This window comes from Pseudopipra pipra, unplaced genomic scaffold (genome assembly GCF_036250125.1).
Source record: "Pseudopipra pipra isolate bDixPip1 unplaced genomic scaffold, bDixPip1.hap1 HAP1_SCAFFOLD_47, whole genome shotgun sequence".
Taxonomy (NCBI): domain Eukaryota; kingdom Metazoa; phylum Chordata; class Aves; order Passeriformes; family Pipridae; genus Pseudopipra; species Pseudopipra pipra.
The window spans coordinates 159081-177274 of NW_026990950.1; the positions used below are offsets into that span (position 1 = coordinate 159081).

At 53.0% G+C, this 18194-nt stretch overlaps 1 protein-coding gene across 4 annotated transcripts; it reads left to right on the forward strand.

Moving 5' to 3' along the window:
- Positions 1-2866: 2866 nt before the first annotated feature.
- LOC135408430 (gastrula zinc finger protein XlCGF8.2DB-like) lies at positions 2867-15264 on the forward strand. 4 transcript variants are annotated; one of them, XM_064643582.1, is made up of 4 exons: positions 2867-2947; positions 5691-5889; positions 8303-8381; positions 8563-15264. In XM_064643582.1, exon 4 carries the CDS (start codon positions 10395-10397, stop codon positions 11661-11663), a length of 1269 nt encoding a protein of 422 aa, XP_064499652.1. In that variant the 5' UTR covers positions 2867-2947; positions 5691-5889; positions 8303-8381; positions 8563-10394; the 3' UTR covers positions 11664-15264. The 4 variants fall into 4 exon arrangements, with proteins under 4 accessions (XP_064499652.1, XP_064499651.1, XP_064499655.1 ...); XM_064643581.1 differs by lacking the exon at positions 2867-2947 and having other exon boundaries at positions 4991-5889; XM_064643585.1 differs by lacking the exon at positions 2867-2947 and having other exon boundaries at positions 4992-5889.
- Positions 15265-18194: the final 2930 nt, after the last annotated feature.

Genomic DNA, 18194 nt, shown 5'->3' on the forward strand with positions numbered 1-18194 from the left:
CAGGCCCTCTGTGTCTGCAATGCTCAGGAGATCATCAGTTCCTGCCTTTCCCAACCCCACACTGGCTGGGCCTGATCCCCTGGTTGTCCTGCCCATGGCATGGGATGGCACTGAGGAGGATCTGCTGCATGGACTTCCCCAGTCCTGAGGTCAATGGGACAGGCCAGGAGTTCCCCAGATCCTCCTTTTGGCCCTTCCTGTGCATGGGCATCCCATTTGCTTGTTGCCAGTCAGCTGGGACTTGTGCAGTTGTGCAGCACTGCTGGGCAATGAGTGAGAGTGGCTTGGCCAGCTCTTTCTCCAGCTCCCTCAGGACTCTTGGGTGCATCCCATGTGGGCCCAGGCACTTGTGGGGGTCTCATTGGCAGAGCAGGTCACTGACCATTTCCTCCTGGATTGTGGGGGCTTCACTCAGCTCCCCATCAGCAGCTTCCAGCCAAAGCCTGCCTGCCAGGTGTCCAAGGGGTCAGTTCTGCTGCCCCCTCTTTCCTTCCCCCACAATGGAAAACTCCCTCATTTTGTGTCCCTGTGCCCCAGACAGCGCCGAACATCACCTCACCCACCAGTCCCAGAATCATGGAATGCTTTGGGTTGGGAGGGGCCTTAAAGAACATCTCAGCACCCTCAGAGGCAAGAATTCCTTCCTACTATCTCCTCCAACCCTTCCCTCACTCCGTGTGAAGCCACTGCCCCTTGTCCTGTCCCTCCAGGCCCTTGTCCAAAGTCTCTCTCCATCTTTCTTGTTGGCTCCCTTTAGGCACTGCAAGGCCACAATTAGGTCAGCCCAAAGCCTTCTCTTCTCCAGCCTCAACAATGCCAATTCTCTCAGCCTTTCCTCACAGCAGAGATGCTCCAGCCCTCTGATCCTCTTGCTGGTCCCCTCTGGACTCACTCCAACAGGTCCATGTCCTTCCTGTGCTGGAGCCCAGAGCTGGAGGCAGCTCTGCAGGTGGGGCAGCATTACAGCCGTGTGTGTTCCAGCAAGGACATGGTGGAAACTCATGGAAGGAAGGACCATTGGGACACTGCAGGGCCTTCTGGAGCCAAAGGAGCCCTGGGACACTGCAGTCTCATGGAATCAAGGCAGCACTGTCACCCTGGGAAAACTCCTGGAATTCAGGGCCCATTGTGACACTGCAGGTCCCCATGGAACAAAAGGAACCCTGGGACACTGCAGAAACTCCTGGAACCAAGGGACCATTGTGACATTGAGGGGGCTGATGGAATCAGGAGTCCATTGGGACAATCCAGGGCCTCATGAAATCAAAGGAATTCTGGGACACTGTCGAACCTCTGGGAACCAAGGGTTCCTGGTGACATGTGTGTCCTCCTGGAACCAAGGGAACCCTGAGATATTTCTGAACCTCACAGAATCCAGGGGCCATTGTGACCCTGCAGAACCTCCTGGATTCAAGTGGTCCTTGTGAAACTGCAGGCTCTCCTGAAACCCAAGGATTCCTGGAACACTGCAGAGCTCACGGAACCAAGGGGCCACTGTCCCACTGCAAATCCTTCTGAAGCACAAGGGACCCTGGGACAATGGGAAATCTCTGAGAATCCAAAGGGCATTTTGGGACTGCAGGGCCTCATGGAACTAAAGGAACCTTTGGAGACTGTGGAAGTTCATGGAATCAAGGGGCTGTTATGGCATGTGGGGCCTCCCGGAACCAAAGGAACCCTGAGAATTTTTGTGGGAACAAGTTAAGGCAGCATCAGCTGCACTCAGTTAATCAGGATCAACAAGGAGTGTTTTGGCCTTGACTGGTGTTTTCCATCAAGAGAGTGCTGTTTGCCAAAGTGGAAACCACTTGGAAGGGTCTGCATGGCAGCCTGTGTTTTCCTCTGGTGGCTGAACACAGCCAGCACATGAGGGGAGGGGAATGTGTGGGATCAGGGCACTGCTTTGGGGCCATGCTGGGAATTCCAGTGGACTAAAAGACAAAGCCCAGGCGCTGTTTCCAAAGGAACCCCAGTGAAAGGGGGACACCAGAAAGATGGGCGGACAAGTCCCGCAATGGAACTCTGTGTGTGCAGCCTCATTTTCTCCTTCATCACCCATAAGAGAGGGGGCAAAATGTGGGGGTTGGGACCCTAAAACTGCTCGGGGGGGAAATTTGGGATTGAAGTGGCAATGGAAAAGTGGGAGGAACATGGAGAAGGGTGGAAAGGGGGGGTGGTCTGGCGGGTCCGACGGTCCCATGGGGGTCTTCAGGCACAGGGGGCTGGCAAAGGAGAGTGGCCCCACTGAGCTCCCAACTTACTGTGGGGTGCTGGGGACTGCTGGATCTGATCTCAGCCTTGGGTTATGCCAACAGCTTCAATTTAGAGGAATTACAGAGATGTGACTGAAGCACTTTTGTCCCCCAGGTTTTAATGATGGCAAAACAGATCTATTGATAGAAATTATTTAGGGTTACAAATGATCAAAGGATCTTCATCAGAATTATTTACTGCACAATAGAAACACTAAAACTACCAGTAGTATGGGATAAGATAGGACAGTGTTCTACCCCACTGCAATTGTTGAAGCAATTCTACTAAAGCTGGCACAAAAGCAATAATTCTTAATTAGAGATGGATGGAACTCCCCCAGACCAATGCTCATGGGGAGATCTCTGCTCTCAGCCTCCAGGAGTGACCTTGGGGGGTCCCCAGCCAAGGCAGGAATTTCCACACAGCTCCCCAGGAAGGATTCTGTTGGCAGAAGCTGCCCCTGTGAAAGGGGACTGGCCCTTTCTGGTAGAAACCTCAGTCCGCTCAAAAGCAAAGGGCCGCTATGACGCCCCGCAAAGACTGCAACTCCCATGGTGCTCCGCGCGGCGCGGCGGGTGGGCGGGCGGAGGGCGCGGCCGCGCGCTGATTGGCTGCGGCGAGGGTCAGGAAAGGCATTGCGCGCGCAGAGCGCCGTGTTGGCTGCCGGGAAGTGATGGCGGCGGCGAGGCCTGCGGTTCGTGTGAGAGCTGGCGGGACCTGCGGGAGAGCGGGGCTCTGGGGATCCCCTCGAGGGCTGCGGGGAGCGCGGCTGTGGGTGGAAAGGCTGGAGGGCTCGGGAGGGTTTAGCCGGGGGGTTCGGGCGTTCCCGAGGGTCAGACCGCGAGCCTGGAACGCGCAGGGGGGGCGAGGGGGGAGGCTGTGCCACCGCCTTGGCTGCACTGCGCAGGCGCGCGGGCGGAGTACTCATGAGAGAACTGCAACTCCCATGAGGCCCCGCGCGGTCCGCCATTACCCGTCCTGCCACAGAGCCCCTGCCGGCCCGGCGGACCGACCCCAGGGAAGGGGGATCCTTATACCCCCCGGACCCCAGAGACCCCCAACACTCAGCACACAGAGACCCCACAGGGAGGGGGGCCCGGAGGTTCCCTAAAGCCCAGCAGTGGGGTTCAGGGGACCTCCCAACCCCCAGGGAAGGGGTCCTGGGGGTGCCCCCCCCAAAGTCTGGGGGGGAGATGTACCACATCCGGGTCAGGGGATCCCAGTGCCCCCAGTATAGCCGAGTGACCTCCCAGTGACCCTCAGTACGGCCCAGTAACCCCCTCAGTGACTACCCAGTGTGTCCAGGTGATCCTCCAGTGAGCACCCGCTAACCCCCAGTATGGCCCAGTAACCTCCCAGTGTCCCCCCGTGTGTCCTGGTAATCCCCAGTAACTCCCCAGTCCCTCCCAGTGCCCCTGGTTCCCCTCAGTGTGTCCCAGTATCCTCCAGTAATCCCCCAGTGCCCTGCAAAGCTCCCCAACTGTCCCCAGCATGTCCCCAGATGCCCTTGGCCTTTCTGTGAGCTGGGGGGGGCATTTTGGTGTCAGAGGGTCCAGGGGGGCTCCTGGGGTGAGATGGAGGGTTGGGGACATCAGGGATGGGGTTTGGGGACAGTGGGAACAGTGGGGAGGCGTTTGGAGACAGTGGAATTGGGGGCATCAAGGGGGAAATTAGGGCCATGGGGAGGCCCTGGGGACATTAGAGACACCAGGGGGGTCTCGGGGTGTCAAGGGGGGAACTGGGGACACCAAGAGGGTCTTGGGAACACCAGGGGGGTCTTAGGACTCAGCTGCTCATGGTGGAGCTCATCCTCTTCCCCCTCAGGCCCCTTTAACCCCCCCCAAATGTCGCTTAGCCCTCATTTTCCCTTTAATCCCCTCCTCCCACAGATCCTTTTGATCCCCCAAAACCCCTTTTAACTCCCCTAAATGCACCCAAAATCCTCCTAATCCCCATCCAATCCCCCCAAGACCCCCCCCCCGAATCTCCTCCAGCTCCCCCCCTCAAATCCCTTCCAACTCCCTCCCAAAGAGGGATCACCCAGCACTCTGGGACAGGAACACAGTGGGCTGTATTGGAGGCACTGGGCTGTACTGGGAGGGCACTGGGGGGCTCAGGTGTCCCACGGCAACGTGGCCCAGCTCCAGGAGAGATCTGGGGAGCAGTGAGGAGGTACTGGTCTGTACTGGTCTGTCCTGGTCTGTCCTGGTTTGTATCCCCAATCCCCAAAGCTCCTCCCCAGCTCCCCCAGGACCCTCCCAGACCCCAAAGCCCCCCAGGCCCCCCCAGCCCCCTGACTTGGTCCTGCTGCCCCTTGAGCATCTGCAGCTCCTGCAGAACCAGGCATTTCATCATCAAGTTTGCAGCTGACACCAAGCTGGGGGTGTGTTGATGTGCTGGAAGGCAGGAGGGCTCTGCAGAGGGACCTGGCCAAGCTGGATCCATGGGCTGATTCCAAGGGGATGAGGTTCAAGCAGGCCAAGTGCCGGGTCCTGCCCTTTGGTCACAACAAGCCCCAGCAGCCCCCCGGGCTGGGGCCAGAGTGGCTGGAGAGCAGGCAGGCAGAAAGGGAGCTGGGAGTGTGGATGGACAGGAAGCTGAAGAGGAGGCAGAGTGTGCCCAGGTGGCCAAGAGGGCCAATGGATCCTGGCCTGGCTGAGGAAGAGTGTGGCAGCAGGAGCAGGGAAGTGATTGTTGACCTGGACTGAGCGCTGGTGAGGCCACCCCTGGAGTGCTCTGGAGTGCTCTGGAGTGTCCAGCTCTGGGCCCCTGAGTTGAGGAAGGCCCTGGAGGGGCTGGAGCAGGTGCAGAGAAGAGCAGCGAGGCTGGGGAAGGGAGTGGAGCACAAGTGGTGTGAGGAGAGGCTGAGGGAGCTGGGAGTGTTGAGGCTCAGGGGAGACCTCCTGACTCTCTGCAACTCCCTGCCAGGAGTGGGGAGCTGGGTGAAATTGGGGTTTTCTGCCAGGAAGCAGCAGTAGGACAAGAGGGCTGGGTCTTGAGCTGTGCCAGGGGAGGTTTAGGTTGGATATTAGGAAGGAATTCTTTCCTGAGAGAGTAATCAGCCATTGGAATGGGCTGGGCAGGGAGGGGGTGTAGTCCCCGTCCCTAGAGGTGTTGAAGGTGAGAGTGGATGTGGCATCAGTGCCATGGTCTGGGAAGCACAGCAGGGTTGGATCCAGGGTTGGACTCGATGATCTCGGAGGTCTTTTCCAACCCGGCTGATTCTCTGATTCCCATTCCTGTGGCAGCACATGCTTGAGGCTCTATGCACGGGGTGACAGAGGTGTCTGTCCATATATATCTACAAAGTTAGTCTGCAAATGTGTGGTGTTAGAAAAGTAGAATAAGTTCTGGGATGGTTCTAGAAGGAGAAAGAAGCTCACAGCCCAGTCCAAACAGGCAGCCCTCAGCTTCCACATCATCTCCCCTCTCTGCAGGTTCATGTCCTTGAGCCCAGGCCCTGAGATGAGCCTGAGAACTGGCCTGGAGGTGAGCCCAGAGGTGTCCCTGAGGTGAGCCTGAGAATAAGTGCAAGGCAGAGGTGCTGCTGAGGAAGGAGAGCCCCATGGTGGGGAAGAGACAAAGCTGTGAGTGCCCAGCCCCGAGCAGGTGCTGTCTCCATCCCCTGTGTGCCAGGTGAGCTGGGGCTTTGCTGCAGAGCTGCGGGCGCTGATTTGAGCGGCTCCAAGTGCTGAGATGGTGGGCACCCAGGAACACAAACTGTGCCTGGCCACGGAACCTGCAAGGAGGAGCAGAGACAGCCCTGGCACTGTGGGGGGACAGTTGTCCCTGTGCCTTCCCCTGCAGACCTTGCCTGTCCCTGCTGGGCCCCTGTCCATCCCCATCAGGTCCCTGCCTGTCCCCCCTGGGCTGAGCTCCCCTCAGGAACTGCCTTGGAGCTGAAGCTGCTGCCATCCCCCCCTGCAGCTGCTCCCACAGCCAAGGGAGCAGCAAAGGCAGGGCCAGGAGCAGAGGCAGCAGCAGAGGAGCACTGGGGGGGCCGGGAAGCTCTTGGCTGGGGCAGGAAAGAGGCTCTGGGCACGAGGTCGGGGCTGTGCTGAGCAGGCCCAGCCCTCATATCCCCCCAACCAACGCCGGCTGCCCAGGGGGTGTGGGAGGGACCCCCAGCCCGTGTGCCCCACACTGAGCTGGCAGAGAGAGAGCCAAGGGACAGGGCCACAGGCAGGGCCACGGGTGAGGGACAGGCAGGGCCATTGCAGGGACACAGTGAGGGCACAGCCTGTGGCAGCAGAGCTGCCCAGGGCCGGGGGCAGCCAAGAATGTTGGTACCAGCCACTGGGGGGGCCAAGCAGAGCACGAGGCCTCTTGCAGACCCCTGGAGCAGCCTCCCACTTGCCAGCCCCACCCTGGTGGGGTGACACTGTCCCCTCCCTACAGGACACTGCCCCTGAAATCTTCATAGGGGCCTTTTGTGTCTATTCCTGGTTGCTGATTCCTGCTGGGGACCTGAGGGAGCCTCTGCAATCCCATCCATGGGGCACAATCTCCTCTCCAGAACTTGACTCACTGCAGACTTTGCAGGGAAGTCTGTGCTGGCAGCCTGAGTATGTCCCGACCCCCTGCGCTCCCCCCAGGATATCTGGGATGAGTTCCCCCTTCCTGAGCACCCGTGGGATGGGGGTGCGATTGTTCTCCTGCTGTTGCTGTTGCTGCTCCGCCCCTGTCCCTGCCCTTCCTGCCACTGTCGGGTGAGCGGAGCGGCCACAATGGGAAAGTGGCAAGAGAAGCGAAAAGAGCAGGTGGGACCCCCAAATGGAACGTGAGGGGTGGTGAGTCACCCCCAAAGGGAGCTGGGGGGAGCCGGGGTTTGGGGGGCCAATGGGAAAGGGATGGGAGAAGGGGGCTAAGGGGAGGGGGGAGAGTGGGAGTGGGGTTACCGTGGTGGTCCCTCTGTGTCCCCGTGCCTTGATCCCTGGAGAGCAGGGGAGGCTGGAGAGAGGGGGGAGCTGCAAGAGCCTGAGAACCTGGAGAGGGGGGAGCTCGGGCCCCCTGTGCCGAACCAGTGGTCGGGGCCGTGTTGTTGGTGCCAAATTTCCATCAGGCTGAACCCAGAGCCTGCCCATGTGTCAGGGGGCCTGCTCTACTCCTTGCTTTTGTTGCCCTGGGGCAGCCTCTGGTGTCCCCCCACCTGTGGGGCTGTTTGGTTGCCTTGGGCACAGCCGGCCCTTGTGCAGGGCTGTGCCCTTGGGGGCTCTTGAGGGTGGGCGGGAGGTGTTTTTTGGGGGTGCCAGGGTGGGTTGGGGGCAGAACCCCGGCAGTGGGCGGGGGGATGCGGGTCCCCCGCCGTGGTGGGGGTTGGTGTTGCTGGGTCAGTCCCCACCGGCTCCATTTTCAGCCCGGTGCTGGCGGGGGGGACACAGCGGGTTTGGAGCCCCCTCGGGAGAGCTGGGGGTGGGTGTGGAGCCCGGGAGCTGCCGAGTGTGGAGGGCGGAGCGGGGCGATGCCAGAGCTGGGGGACCCCCGGCAGCCTGGAGGGGGGAGCACGGAGAGGGAGGAGCCCCGGGACCCCCAGGAACCTAAAATGGAGGGCGTGGAGAAAGGGAAGCCTGGACAGTGGGGATCCTTGGGATCCCTGGGACAACAGAGTGGAGAACCTGGAGAGGGGGAATGTCTGGGAACGCGGCACCCAAAGGCGAGAGTCAGAGGAGAAGGGACCCTTGGGACCCCCAACACTCCCAGCATCCCTAAGTGGGACCCCCAGCATCCCAGACAGGGGAGACCCTCCGACCCCAGAGGGGAGAGACCAGAGAGGGGGAACTTCTGGGAGAGATTTTTTGAGCTAATCTTCATATTTTGGAGTATTTTTTAGCTGAATCTCAAATTTTTGCAGTTTGGAAGGACAGGTGTCTTCTTGCTGTTTCTGAGGGATTTTTTTTCCTGAATCTCAGGGGTTTGGATTTTTCTGGGCTGAATCTTGGTGTTTTAGAGGTTTTTATGGACACAGGGTGCCCAATGAGTTCTAGAGGTGGACTTGGGCAGGAGGAACCTCCAAGCCAACGCGCTCAGCCCTTGTTTTATGCCCCAGCAGGATTTCTCCTTCCCAAAGTTTGGGCGGATGGAGGAGGAGGCTGCAAGGAAGAGGAAGATGCCACGGCCCCCCCAGGCAGGTGAGAAGGAAGTCAGTGCCCCTTTGTCCCAGTCTTGTGCTGCTTCTGGCAGCCGAGCATCGCCCCCAGCTGCAGGACAACCCCCCCGCCGTCCTGCCAGGGTGGAGTTGGGGGATGTCCTTGGCCTTCCCTCTGGGCTGGAGGCAAATCCCCTCCCTGTCCTTCTTCCTTCCTGCCACAGGCCCCGAGCTGAGGACGGAGAGCACAGAGGACAAATCCCCCCAGCAGAACCTGGTGGGAGAGGCCATTTTGAACAGCTCCACGGTACAGGAAGGCAGCGGGGAGGAAAAGGGCTGGAGATCCCCCCGGAGGAGGGGCTCCAAAGCCAACCTGGGGTGCTCTGAGGAGGAAAGACCCAACCTGTGCCTGGAAGGAGGCCAGAGCTTGAGCCAGAGCTCCGACCTGGTGGTCCCTGAGCAGCCTCCCAGCAAGGAGAAGCCCTTCAGGTGCTTGGAATGTGGGAAGAGCTTCAGGAAGAGCTCTGACCTCCTCACCCACCAGCATATCCACACTGGGGAACGGCCCTACACGTGTGGGGAATGTGGGAAGAGCTTCACGCAGAGCTCCAGCCTGCTCCGACACCAGCACATTCACACTGGGGAACGGCCCTACCCGTGTGTGGAATGTGGGAAGAGGTTCAGGGACAGCTCCAGCCTCCTCACCCACCAGCACATCCACACTGGGGAACGGCCCTACACTTGTGGGGAATGTGGGAAGAGCTTCAAGTGCAGCTCCAACCTCCTCATCCACCGTCGTATCCACACTGGGGAACGGCCATACCCGTGTGGGGAATGTGGGAAGAGGTTTCAGACCAGCTCACATCTCCTCGACCACCAGCGGACGCACACGGATGAGAGGCCCTTCCGCTGCACCGACTGCGGGAAGGGCTTCAACCAGAACTCTCACCTTGTCATCCACCAGCGTATCCACACCGGGGAGAGGCCCTACAAGTGTGGGGAGTGTGGGAAGAGCTTCACCCACAGCTCTGCCTTGATCAAACACCAACGGATCCACCTGTAAGGGAAGCCCTACGAGTGCCTCGATTGCGGGAAGAGCTTCAGCCGCTGCTTCCACCCTGAATGAACCCCCTGATGGTGAGGCAACCACTGGAGTCCAGTGACTGTCAGTCCCTCCCTTTCTACCCCTTTCACAGGGGCAGGTTCTTCCAGCAGAACCTATGCCATATTAATATAATACAAACCACATAGACCTGGCTAGTTTGGGGGTTCTCAGCCAATTCCTCTTTATTCAAATGAGACAACAGTTTATATATGATTTAACACATCGCACCGGCGCGGCATACCCGGCTCGGCCCTGGGCGTGTGCGCTTGGCGTGGCCCGGCCCCGGGTACTTGAGCCTGGCCTTGGGTGTGGAAAGGAGCAAGACAGGGGGAGCTTCGCCGGTGCAGACTGTGCCATCATGGGAGACGAGAGGGCGAGCCCAGAACACACAAAAGAGAAGGACAACTCCAAACCCGGGCAGATGGAGCTCGTTCAGCCCTGTAAGGCCATCCATCCAAGAGAAGGATACTCTAATGAAACCTATGTCCTGAGGACCTTGCTGTCACCGTCCAAGCTCGCTCGACCCTGGCAGATGAACCTTAGGATTAAAGGGTGGGTTCAGTTCAGCGTATACTGTGTCTCACCTAAAAAATCCATTGCGCAGGCTTGAAGGCTTTACCCACTTTTGCAAAGCCTTGTATCGACATCTTCTACAAATGCAGTCACACAAAGATCAAAAGACAAAGGCATGTACCTGCCTCCAAAGGTGTACCTAAATTAACTCTAGCATGTTGGAATATCAGAACCATGCTCGATTCTGCAGATAGTGGACGTCCTGAGCGCTGGTCTGCTCTGATTGCCCATGAACTGTCACGTCTCAACATCGACATTGCTGCTCTCAGTGAAGTTTGCCTTCACAAGGAAGGCAACCTCAGAGAACATGGTGCCGGTTATACACTCCTTTGGTCAGGTAAGCCCAGAACCTAAAAGCATATCTCAGGAGTCAGCTTCATGATCAAAAACTCTATTGTTCCTAAACTCGAAAATCTGCCGACAGGTCATTCTGACCGCATTATCTCCCTACACCTTCCACTATGCAACAAGCAGCACATTGTCCTCTTTAGTATATATGCCCCAACTCTCCAAGCTAACCCTGCTGAAAAAGATAAATTTTACACTGACCTGCACCGCCTTACTCAGAAGATTCCTGCAGATGATAAGATCATTATCCTTGGTGATTTCAACGCCAGAGTAGGAAAGAATTTTGAAGCCTGGAAAGGAATATTAGGCAAGCATGGTGTTGGAAGCTGCAACGATAATGGTCGACTCCTGCTAGAATTCTATGCGGAGCAACAGCTCACCATTACTAACACTGTCTGTCAGCAGAAGAATAGTCTGAAGACAACATGGATGCATCCCAGATCCAAACATTGGCACCTCATCAATTATGTCTTGGTGCGACGGAGAGATGTCTGCGATGTCCACCACACCCGTGTGATGCCCAGCGCAGAATGCCAAACAGACCATCGACTGGTGCGCTGTAAACTTAACCTCATTCTTAAATTCAGACCTAAAAGGGGCAGCATCCCAAGGAGGAGACTCCAAGTTAACGATCTCCAATCAGCCACAGTGAGAAACAAATTCCAGGCTAATCTTCAGACTAGGCTTGATGACCATTCCACAGATTCTGCAGATACCTCTCCTGTAACACTCTGGCGCCATATTAAAAACAGCATCCTGCAATCCTCTGAAGAATCCTTAGGGTTCTCCCTCAAGAAGAACAAGGACTGGTTTGATGAAAGCAATCAAGAGATCCAGGAATTGTTGAGGAAGAAGAGAACTGCTCACCAAGCACACCTTGCACTGCCATCCTGTCACATAAGAAAAACAGCTTTTCGCATCACATGCAGCAAACGCCAACATAAACTCCGTGACATCCAGAGCAAGTGGTGGATCAGTCTAACTGAAAAATCACAATTATGCACAGACACAGGTGATCACAGAGGGTTCTATGAAGCCCTGAAAACAGCACATGGGCCTGCATACCAAGCTCAAAGTCCTCTACTCAGCGCTGATGGTCAAACACTTCTTACAGATAAAACCTCCATTCTGAATCGATGGTCTGAACACTTTCAGACCCTTTTCAGTACCAACCGTGTAGTCCAAGACACAGTCATTCAGTCCATCACACAACAACCAGTGAAGTACGAACTGGATACTGCCCCCACTTTAAGAGAGACCCTTAAGGCCAGTGAAAACTGGCAAGGCAGCTGGGGTTGATGGAATTCCACCTGAAGTTTCGAAACATGGGGGCCTTGTACTCCATGCTAAATTTCACGAGTTTCCCACACTGTTGGGAACTAGGCCAACTACCATCAGACCTTTGAGATGCAGTCATCATCACTTTGTGTAAGAAGAAAGGAGTTAAATCAGACTGTTCAAATTACCGTGGTATTACTCTGCTCTCCATTGCTGGCGAATTCCTGGCAAGAATACTCTTAAACAGACTAATACCCACTATAGCAGAAGGAATTCTACCTGAAAGCCAATGTGGTTTCAGAGCCAACAGGAGTACCACAGACATGGTGTTTGTTCTCAGACAACTGCAAGAGAAGTGTAGGGAACAGAACAAAGGTCTCTATGTAACCTTTGTTGACCTCACCAAGGCTTTCGATACTGTGAGCAGGAAAGGTCTATGGCAGATTTTGGAACATTTAGGTTGTCCCTCCAAGTTCCTCAAAATGATCATCTCACTCCATGAGGATCAGCACGGCCAAGTCAGATATGGCGATGCAGTTTCTGAGCCCTTTCTAATAACTAATGGTGTGAAACAAGGCTGCATTCTTGCACCAACCCTATTCACAGTCTTTTTCAGCATGATGCTCCAAAGGGCCACAGCAGACCTCGATGGTCAGGACGGTATCTACATCCGATACTGTACTGACGGAAGCCTTTGCAACCTAAGGTGACTGAAGGTCCACACTAAGACCTTAAACCATCTTGTCCAGGAGCTGCTTTATGCTGACCCCGCTGCCCTTGTTGCTCTGCAGCGTTTAACATCTTGCTTTGCTGAGGCTGCTGAGCTCTTTGGGCTGGAAGTCAGCTTAAAGAAAACAGAAGTTCTCTATCAACTGGCACCTCAGGAAGTCTTCCATCATCCCCATATCACCACTGGCAAATCAGTGCTCAAATCAGTCCAGCAGTTTAATTACCCAGGTAGCCTCATCTCCTCAGATGGTAAGATTGACAGAGAGATAGACAACAGGTTTGCAAAGGCATATAGTGCCTTCGGAAAGCTTCATAAAAGAGTTTGGCGAAATAAACACTTGAAGAAAAGTACCAAGATCAGTGTTTACAGAGCCATTGTGCTGTCTACTCTCTTATACGGGTCTGAATCATGGGTCATCCACCGCCACCACCTGTGACTCCTGGAACGCTTCCATCAACGCTGCCTCCGTACAATCCTAAACATCCACTGGTCAGATTATGTGACCAATCCATCTGTTCTAGAACAAGCAGCAGTCACAAGTATTGAGGCCATGTTGCTGAGAACACAGCTGTGCTGGGCAGGGCACGTCTCCAGGATGAAGGACCACCTAAGGATCCCTAAGATCTTGCTTTATGGTGAACTTGCCACCGGCTGCCGCATGAGAGGAGCCCCAAAGAGAAGGTACAGGGACTCCCTGAAACAACATATCAGCCTTGGCCATATTGATCAACATAACTGGTCTACTCTGGCCTCCAACCGGGAGGTCTGGAGACACACCATCTATACCACTGCTGATGCCTTTGAGAACGCACGCAGGATCACCCTTGGGGAGAAAAGGCAATGCAGAATGAACCGTGTCTTGCAGAAGATACCATCTAAGGAGTCTTTCTGCTGTGCCTTTTGCAATCGGATATGTCTGTCTCATATTGGCCTCATAAGCCACCCGTGCGCCTGCAACAAATGTGAATAGAGCCTTCCCAAATCTTCGTTCACGAAGCCCAGCCATGAATGAACTCCAACGAAGACCTCGAGTCCTCGTTGCGCTAGGAGTGAATGGAGTAGGATATGGTTTTCACTTGATTTGAGGAAAATTCCATAGATTGTTGAGGTAATCCTAGTGCAAGAAAATGCTGCTATCACAAGTTGTTGAATTGTTTGTTATCAAAAGTTTTTCATTGATGAAGTTAACAGTTTAAAAGTACACAGTTTAAAACTGTGAAAGGCTAAAACATAGGATATCCTTGAAATTTAAAGAATAGGCCTAATGTTGCATTACCAATTCTAAAAAGCTTTCAGTGGAAGAATTAAGAAGTTTCCTTATTTTACCATACCAATTTATAGTTAGGCAGTTATGTCAGCTGACTATTATCAATTGTTAAAATGTTCCCTGTTACATAATGTTGTCTCATGATTCCTTCCCCTTTCACTTATCTACATATAAACGACCCATTTTTATTTTTGGATAATTTGTTAAACCGCTTTATCAAATTTCTTTTTTTTTTTCATCTCAAACCTGTTCTTCAAATTTAAAAAACAAAAAAGACAATCTATTTTGTAAATTCCCTAAAAGACAAATACCCCTGACTAAGGATCTCGAGGAAAGTACTCGAGGTCTGTTCTCCAATCAGGATGCGTTAAATGGCGTCCAGATGTGGCGCAGGATTGTAGGTCCTTAATATTGAAGGAACCCGCCTGCCCACCTGGACTCAAGTGCTGTGGCTCAGAGAGCAGCACTCCAGCAGCCGCCCCAGCTGAACAGCGGATATCGCGCCGCAAGGTGGGCTGATCTTCGCATCTAATATAAGAGACGAACAGCTGGGGAAGAACCCTGACAATCTGAACCCTGACAATATCCTGTTGACTGTATTTTATGAAATAGATTATCTTGACATTTAAAAATATCAGTTTGAAAAAAAGTTTTCATTAGAATGAGGATAGATAAATAAAAACGAAAAAGAAAGCGTTACACACCAAAATCTGAAGCAGAAAATTTGGGGAAACATCTGTACAAATTGTAAGTGAAATATAAAGGTGACAAAGAAAAAGTACATAATAGAAAGCTCCCAGAGTGGTTTACTAAGAATAAGGAATATAGAATGTCGTTAAATAGAAAGTTTTAAGAGTGGTTTACTGTGAAAAGAAAGTTTAAAAAGAGAGTACTGAAATCGGAAGGAGAAGTAATGATTAAGTAAATTAAATGAAAAATTCTGCTTCTTTAGATCTCTGTTGTCTGTAACCAAAACATAATCCCTCAAAGAGCTAATCTCAGACAAACTGTTACTCCCTTGTGCTTATTTGCCCTTTTACTTACTTACCCTTATTATAACTTGGTTTCCTTTCCTTATTGATTGCTTTTGTCACACTGAAGAACCCAAAGACTCATTAAGAAAACTATAACTAATGTTCTGTGTTAACAAAAACCAGTACAGTTATTTATATATTTTTTTATATACTTTTTTGTATCTTAAGAATCAATTCTTGTTCCATGATAAATTCAAGAAAGTTTTCTTTAAACTTGCTTTTCTATAAAACAGAAAAGGGGGATATATTGGGATCCAGTTTTTGAGAAAATATGTTTCAGGATTTTTGTTATGTTATTATACTATGTTATTGTATTATTCCCTTTCATTGTACCCCCATTTTCCCTTATTTTCCCTAAGCCTTCAAACCCTGTGTTTCTATTGGCCAGTTAGTGCTGCATTGCAGTACCAACCTTATATGGCCATTTCTTCCTTATATAGATATGCTCCTCCCCTTGTTCTCCCTAGATGGTCCTAGTTTGCATACTCCACCCTTGCTCCTCCCCAGTTACTCCCCTTGTTCCAGCAAGTTCTGCTCCTGCCCTATAAAAGGCAGGAGCCATGTTAATAAAGTGTTCCATTTTGCACCTAACATTGAAATGTCCGATCCCTCATTCCTATTGGGCCGTCGAGGACGCTGAGAACCTGTTTCCTGCATGTCAGTCCTGTGACCATGGGCAGGGACAGGCCCTGGGCGCTGCTGGGACAGAGCTGGTCTCCTTACCTTCCAACCTTCTCCTTTAGGCACACAAGGTCGCTTGCAGCAGCTTTTCCCTTCAAAAAAAGCATTACAGAGAAAGACCTCCTTCCTCCTCAAAATGCTGCAGGAGCTTTGAACAGAAGCCAAGTTTGGCTCACTGCAGGGGGGAAGGGATGCTGATCCAACCTGAATTTGTAATGGGAAATGATGGAGCCCTTGGAAATAGCTGGAGGAACAGAGGAGTATTTTATAGGTACGGGGCTTTGGAGCAGTACTGGCCTCCGATGGATGTCGGATGTCACTGAAGAAGTGTTGGGCTGGACTGCTGTGAGATAAGCACTTTAACATGTGAAAACCAGCCCTTCTGCGGGATAGTTGGACCCCTTCACTCCAGACTTGTGCCTGTGCCAAGGGCACAGCACAAAGAAAGGCCACTTGTCACACGCGAGCTCCGCTGTGAGCCAGCTCCAAGCTCAGCCTGATGAATCCTTAAGTTGCTGGTTTTTCCCTTCAGCCCAGGGTTTCCCTTGCCAGTGTTTGCACAGCACACAGAGTGCAGGGGCCACAGCAGCTGGGGGGTCCTTGGATCAGGGTCAGGTCAATTAAAATCAGCCCAATCCGTATTTCTAAGGCTCTGCAACACACTTGTGTGCAATGAATGCACTGTGCTGACACTCCTGGAAAGAGCTGAGTCTGCAGCACACGTGTATTTGCTAAGCAGGAAAAAAAAAAATCAAAAAACCCCTTGCTGCACCATTCCCAATCGATGGGGCCAGTTCAGGCCCATTTGCCTCTTTCTGACCTTTGCTATCAACGCTCCTCCCAGTAGATAATTACCCACATGCTATTTTTTTTACCCTGTAATTTCCTCTAATCTCAAATAAATGCTCTAATTGACCTCTGTCCTCCCAGTGTACATGACACATTGAGCAGGGCTGTGCCCACAAAAAAACATTAGAAAGCACTGTCTGTTCACACTGGGGCCACTCCTATTGTGGATGCTTTGAACCAGAAGTCAGACCTCAAATATCCGATGCTGTGAATCATTACCCAGGCAAAATAGATATTTTCCAGGTGGCTGCTAAAGAAGCCTATGATGTGGAACTGAAATGGTCCACGTGAGCCAGAGCTCACCTCGCCCAGAAGCAGTTTCACAAACAGTTGCTAGTTTGTACACTGGACCAGTGTTTCTGCCCAGACCCTCTGTGCACACCCACAAAGGAGGCTTTTATCCAAATACAGTGCTTTCAAAGTAGCTTGGAATGTTTCCCCCTTCTGGAAATCACAAACTTTAGTGCAAAGAATACGTGCTGCTTATTCCTGCTGCTCCATCCCACAGGTTCCCGGAAGCCCTGAGCGGTGCTTGGCAGCTAACACTTACTTTCCCCTGCCAATCACTATTTTCTAAAGAATATTTTTGCCTCTTAGCTGTGGTTAATGGGCTTTGTCTGTACCGTATGGATGCAGTCAGGGCATCCCTGAAAGGTGGTACTTAATAAAAGAGAACATGCTGATGAACCTTCCTCCCCAGCCAAGCCCTGGGCTTTTCCCACGGGCTCTGTTGCAGTGCACATACCCAAATGACCTTGGGATTTAAGCTGAAAAACTACTGTCTTCTCAGTGCCTACTTGGCTTTGGGGCAGAAATTCCATCACTGCTCTCATGGCAAAGGCTGGTGACAAGGGAGGCTGGTGACATCCCCCAGTGGAGCAGCGAGCCTGTAGCATGTCCTGCATTCACTAAGCAGTGCCAGCACAGGTTGCAGCCCCTGCTTTCAGGGCTGTTTGCTCCCCTGGGCTGTTTGATGTCACCTGGCTGGGTGGCAGTGTGACAGCGCAGGGCTGGAGGAGCCCCCAGCCTTCCCCATCCCCAAAAGCAGGGCTCCGGCGTAGCTAATCCCCTGCTGCCAGCTTCCACAAACAATGTCCCTCTGGAGTAAACACAGCTGGGGAAGGGAAGAGGGAACTTTATTTTGCAGCCATTTGTGGTAATGTTCACACTTACAACCCCAAGTGCTTTCTCTGCTTACGCACCAGAGCAAGTAATAATAGTATTTTTCATTGATACAGTGATTTTCATCTCTAGGACTCTCTGCAGACCTGACCTGTGGTCTAGGGATGGCCTCACCTGGGCAGGTGAACTCCAGTCATACACAACAAAACTGTGCTCCTTGTCTCTGCAGAGATTTTGGAAATATCACCTGCCTGCTCAGCACCTTCCAGGGAGCTTCGGTCTCATCTCACCCAGGGCCTCAAGGCTCAGTCTAGGAAGTGGTTCCACCTGATGGACTTGCCTTTAGCTAGATGGGGACTTCAGGAGTGGAATGACTGAAAGCTCTGCTCTCTCCAGTATCAGAGAAGCCCTGCTCAGCAGGGAGGAGCAGGCAGGACTTCTCTGGAGATATTCGAAACCAACCTGGACACAACCCTATGTAACCTGCTCCAGGTGAACCTGCTTTAGCAGATCTCCAGAGGTTCCTTCCCAACCATTCTGTAATTCTGTGGTTTTCTGGCCAGTCCTCAGTGACTGGGCTGCCATGTGCATCACCTATGAGAGAGGAAGGCAGGAGGCAGAGGAGCAGTGTAAAACATGGCCAGGTCACTAAAAATAAGATGAAAAGCTGAGCATGAGTTTGCAGGAACTGAAAGCAGGTGTAGGGTGGACTGAGAGCCATGGGACAACTGAGTCACAGAGCAGCAGGTCTGAGAGCAGGAAAGGTTAAAACAAATATTGTTGAATTGGCTTAAGACTGTAATCAAAGCTGGAGATTGCATTCGGGTTCTACACACTGAGCTGTTGTTCTATCCTGTTCTAATTTCTGT

Excerpts from the sequence above, each read along its gene's own strand:
- LOC135408430 (XM_064643582.1), top strand. The coding sequence starts at position 10,395 with ATGATCAAAAACTCTATTGTTCCTAAACTCGAAAATCTGCCGACAGGT.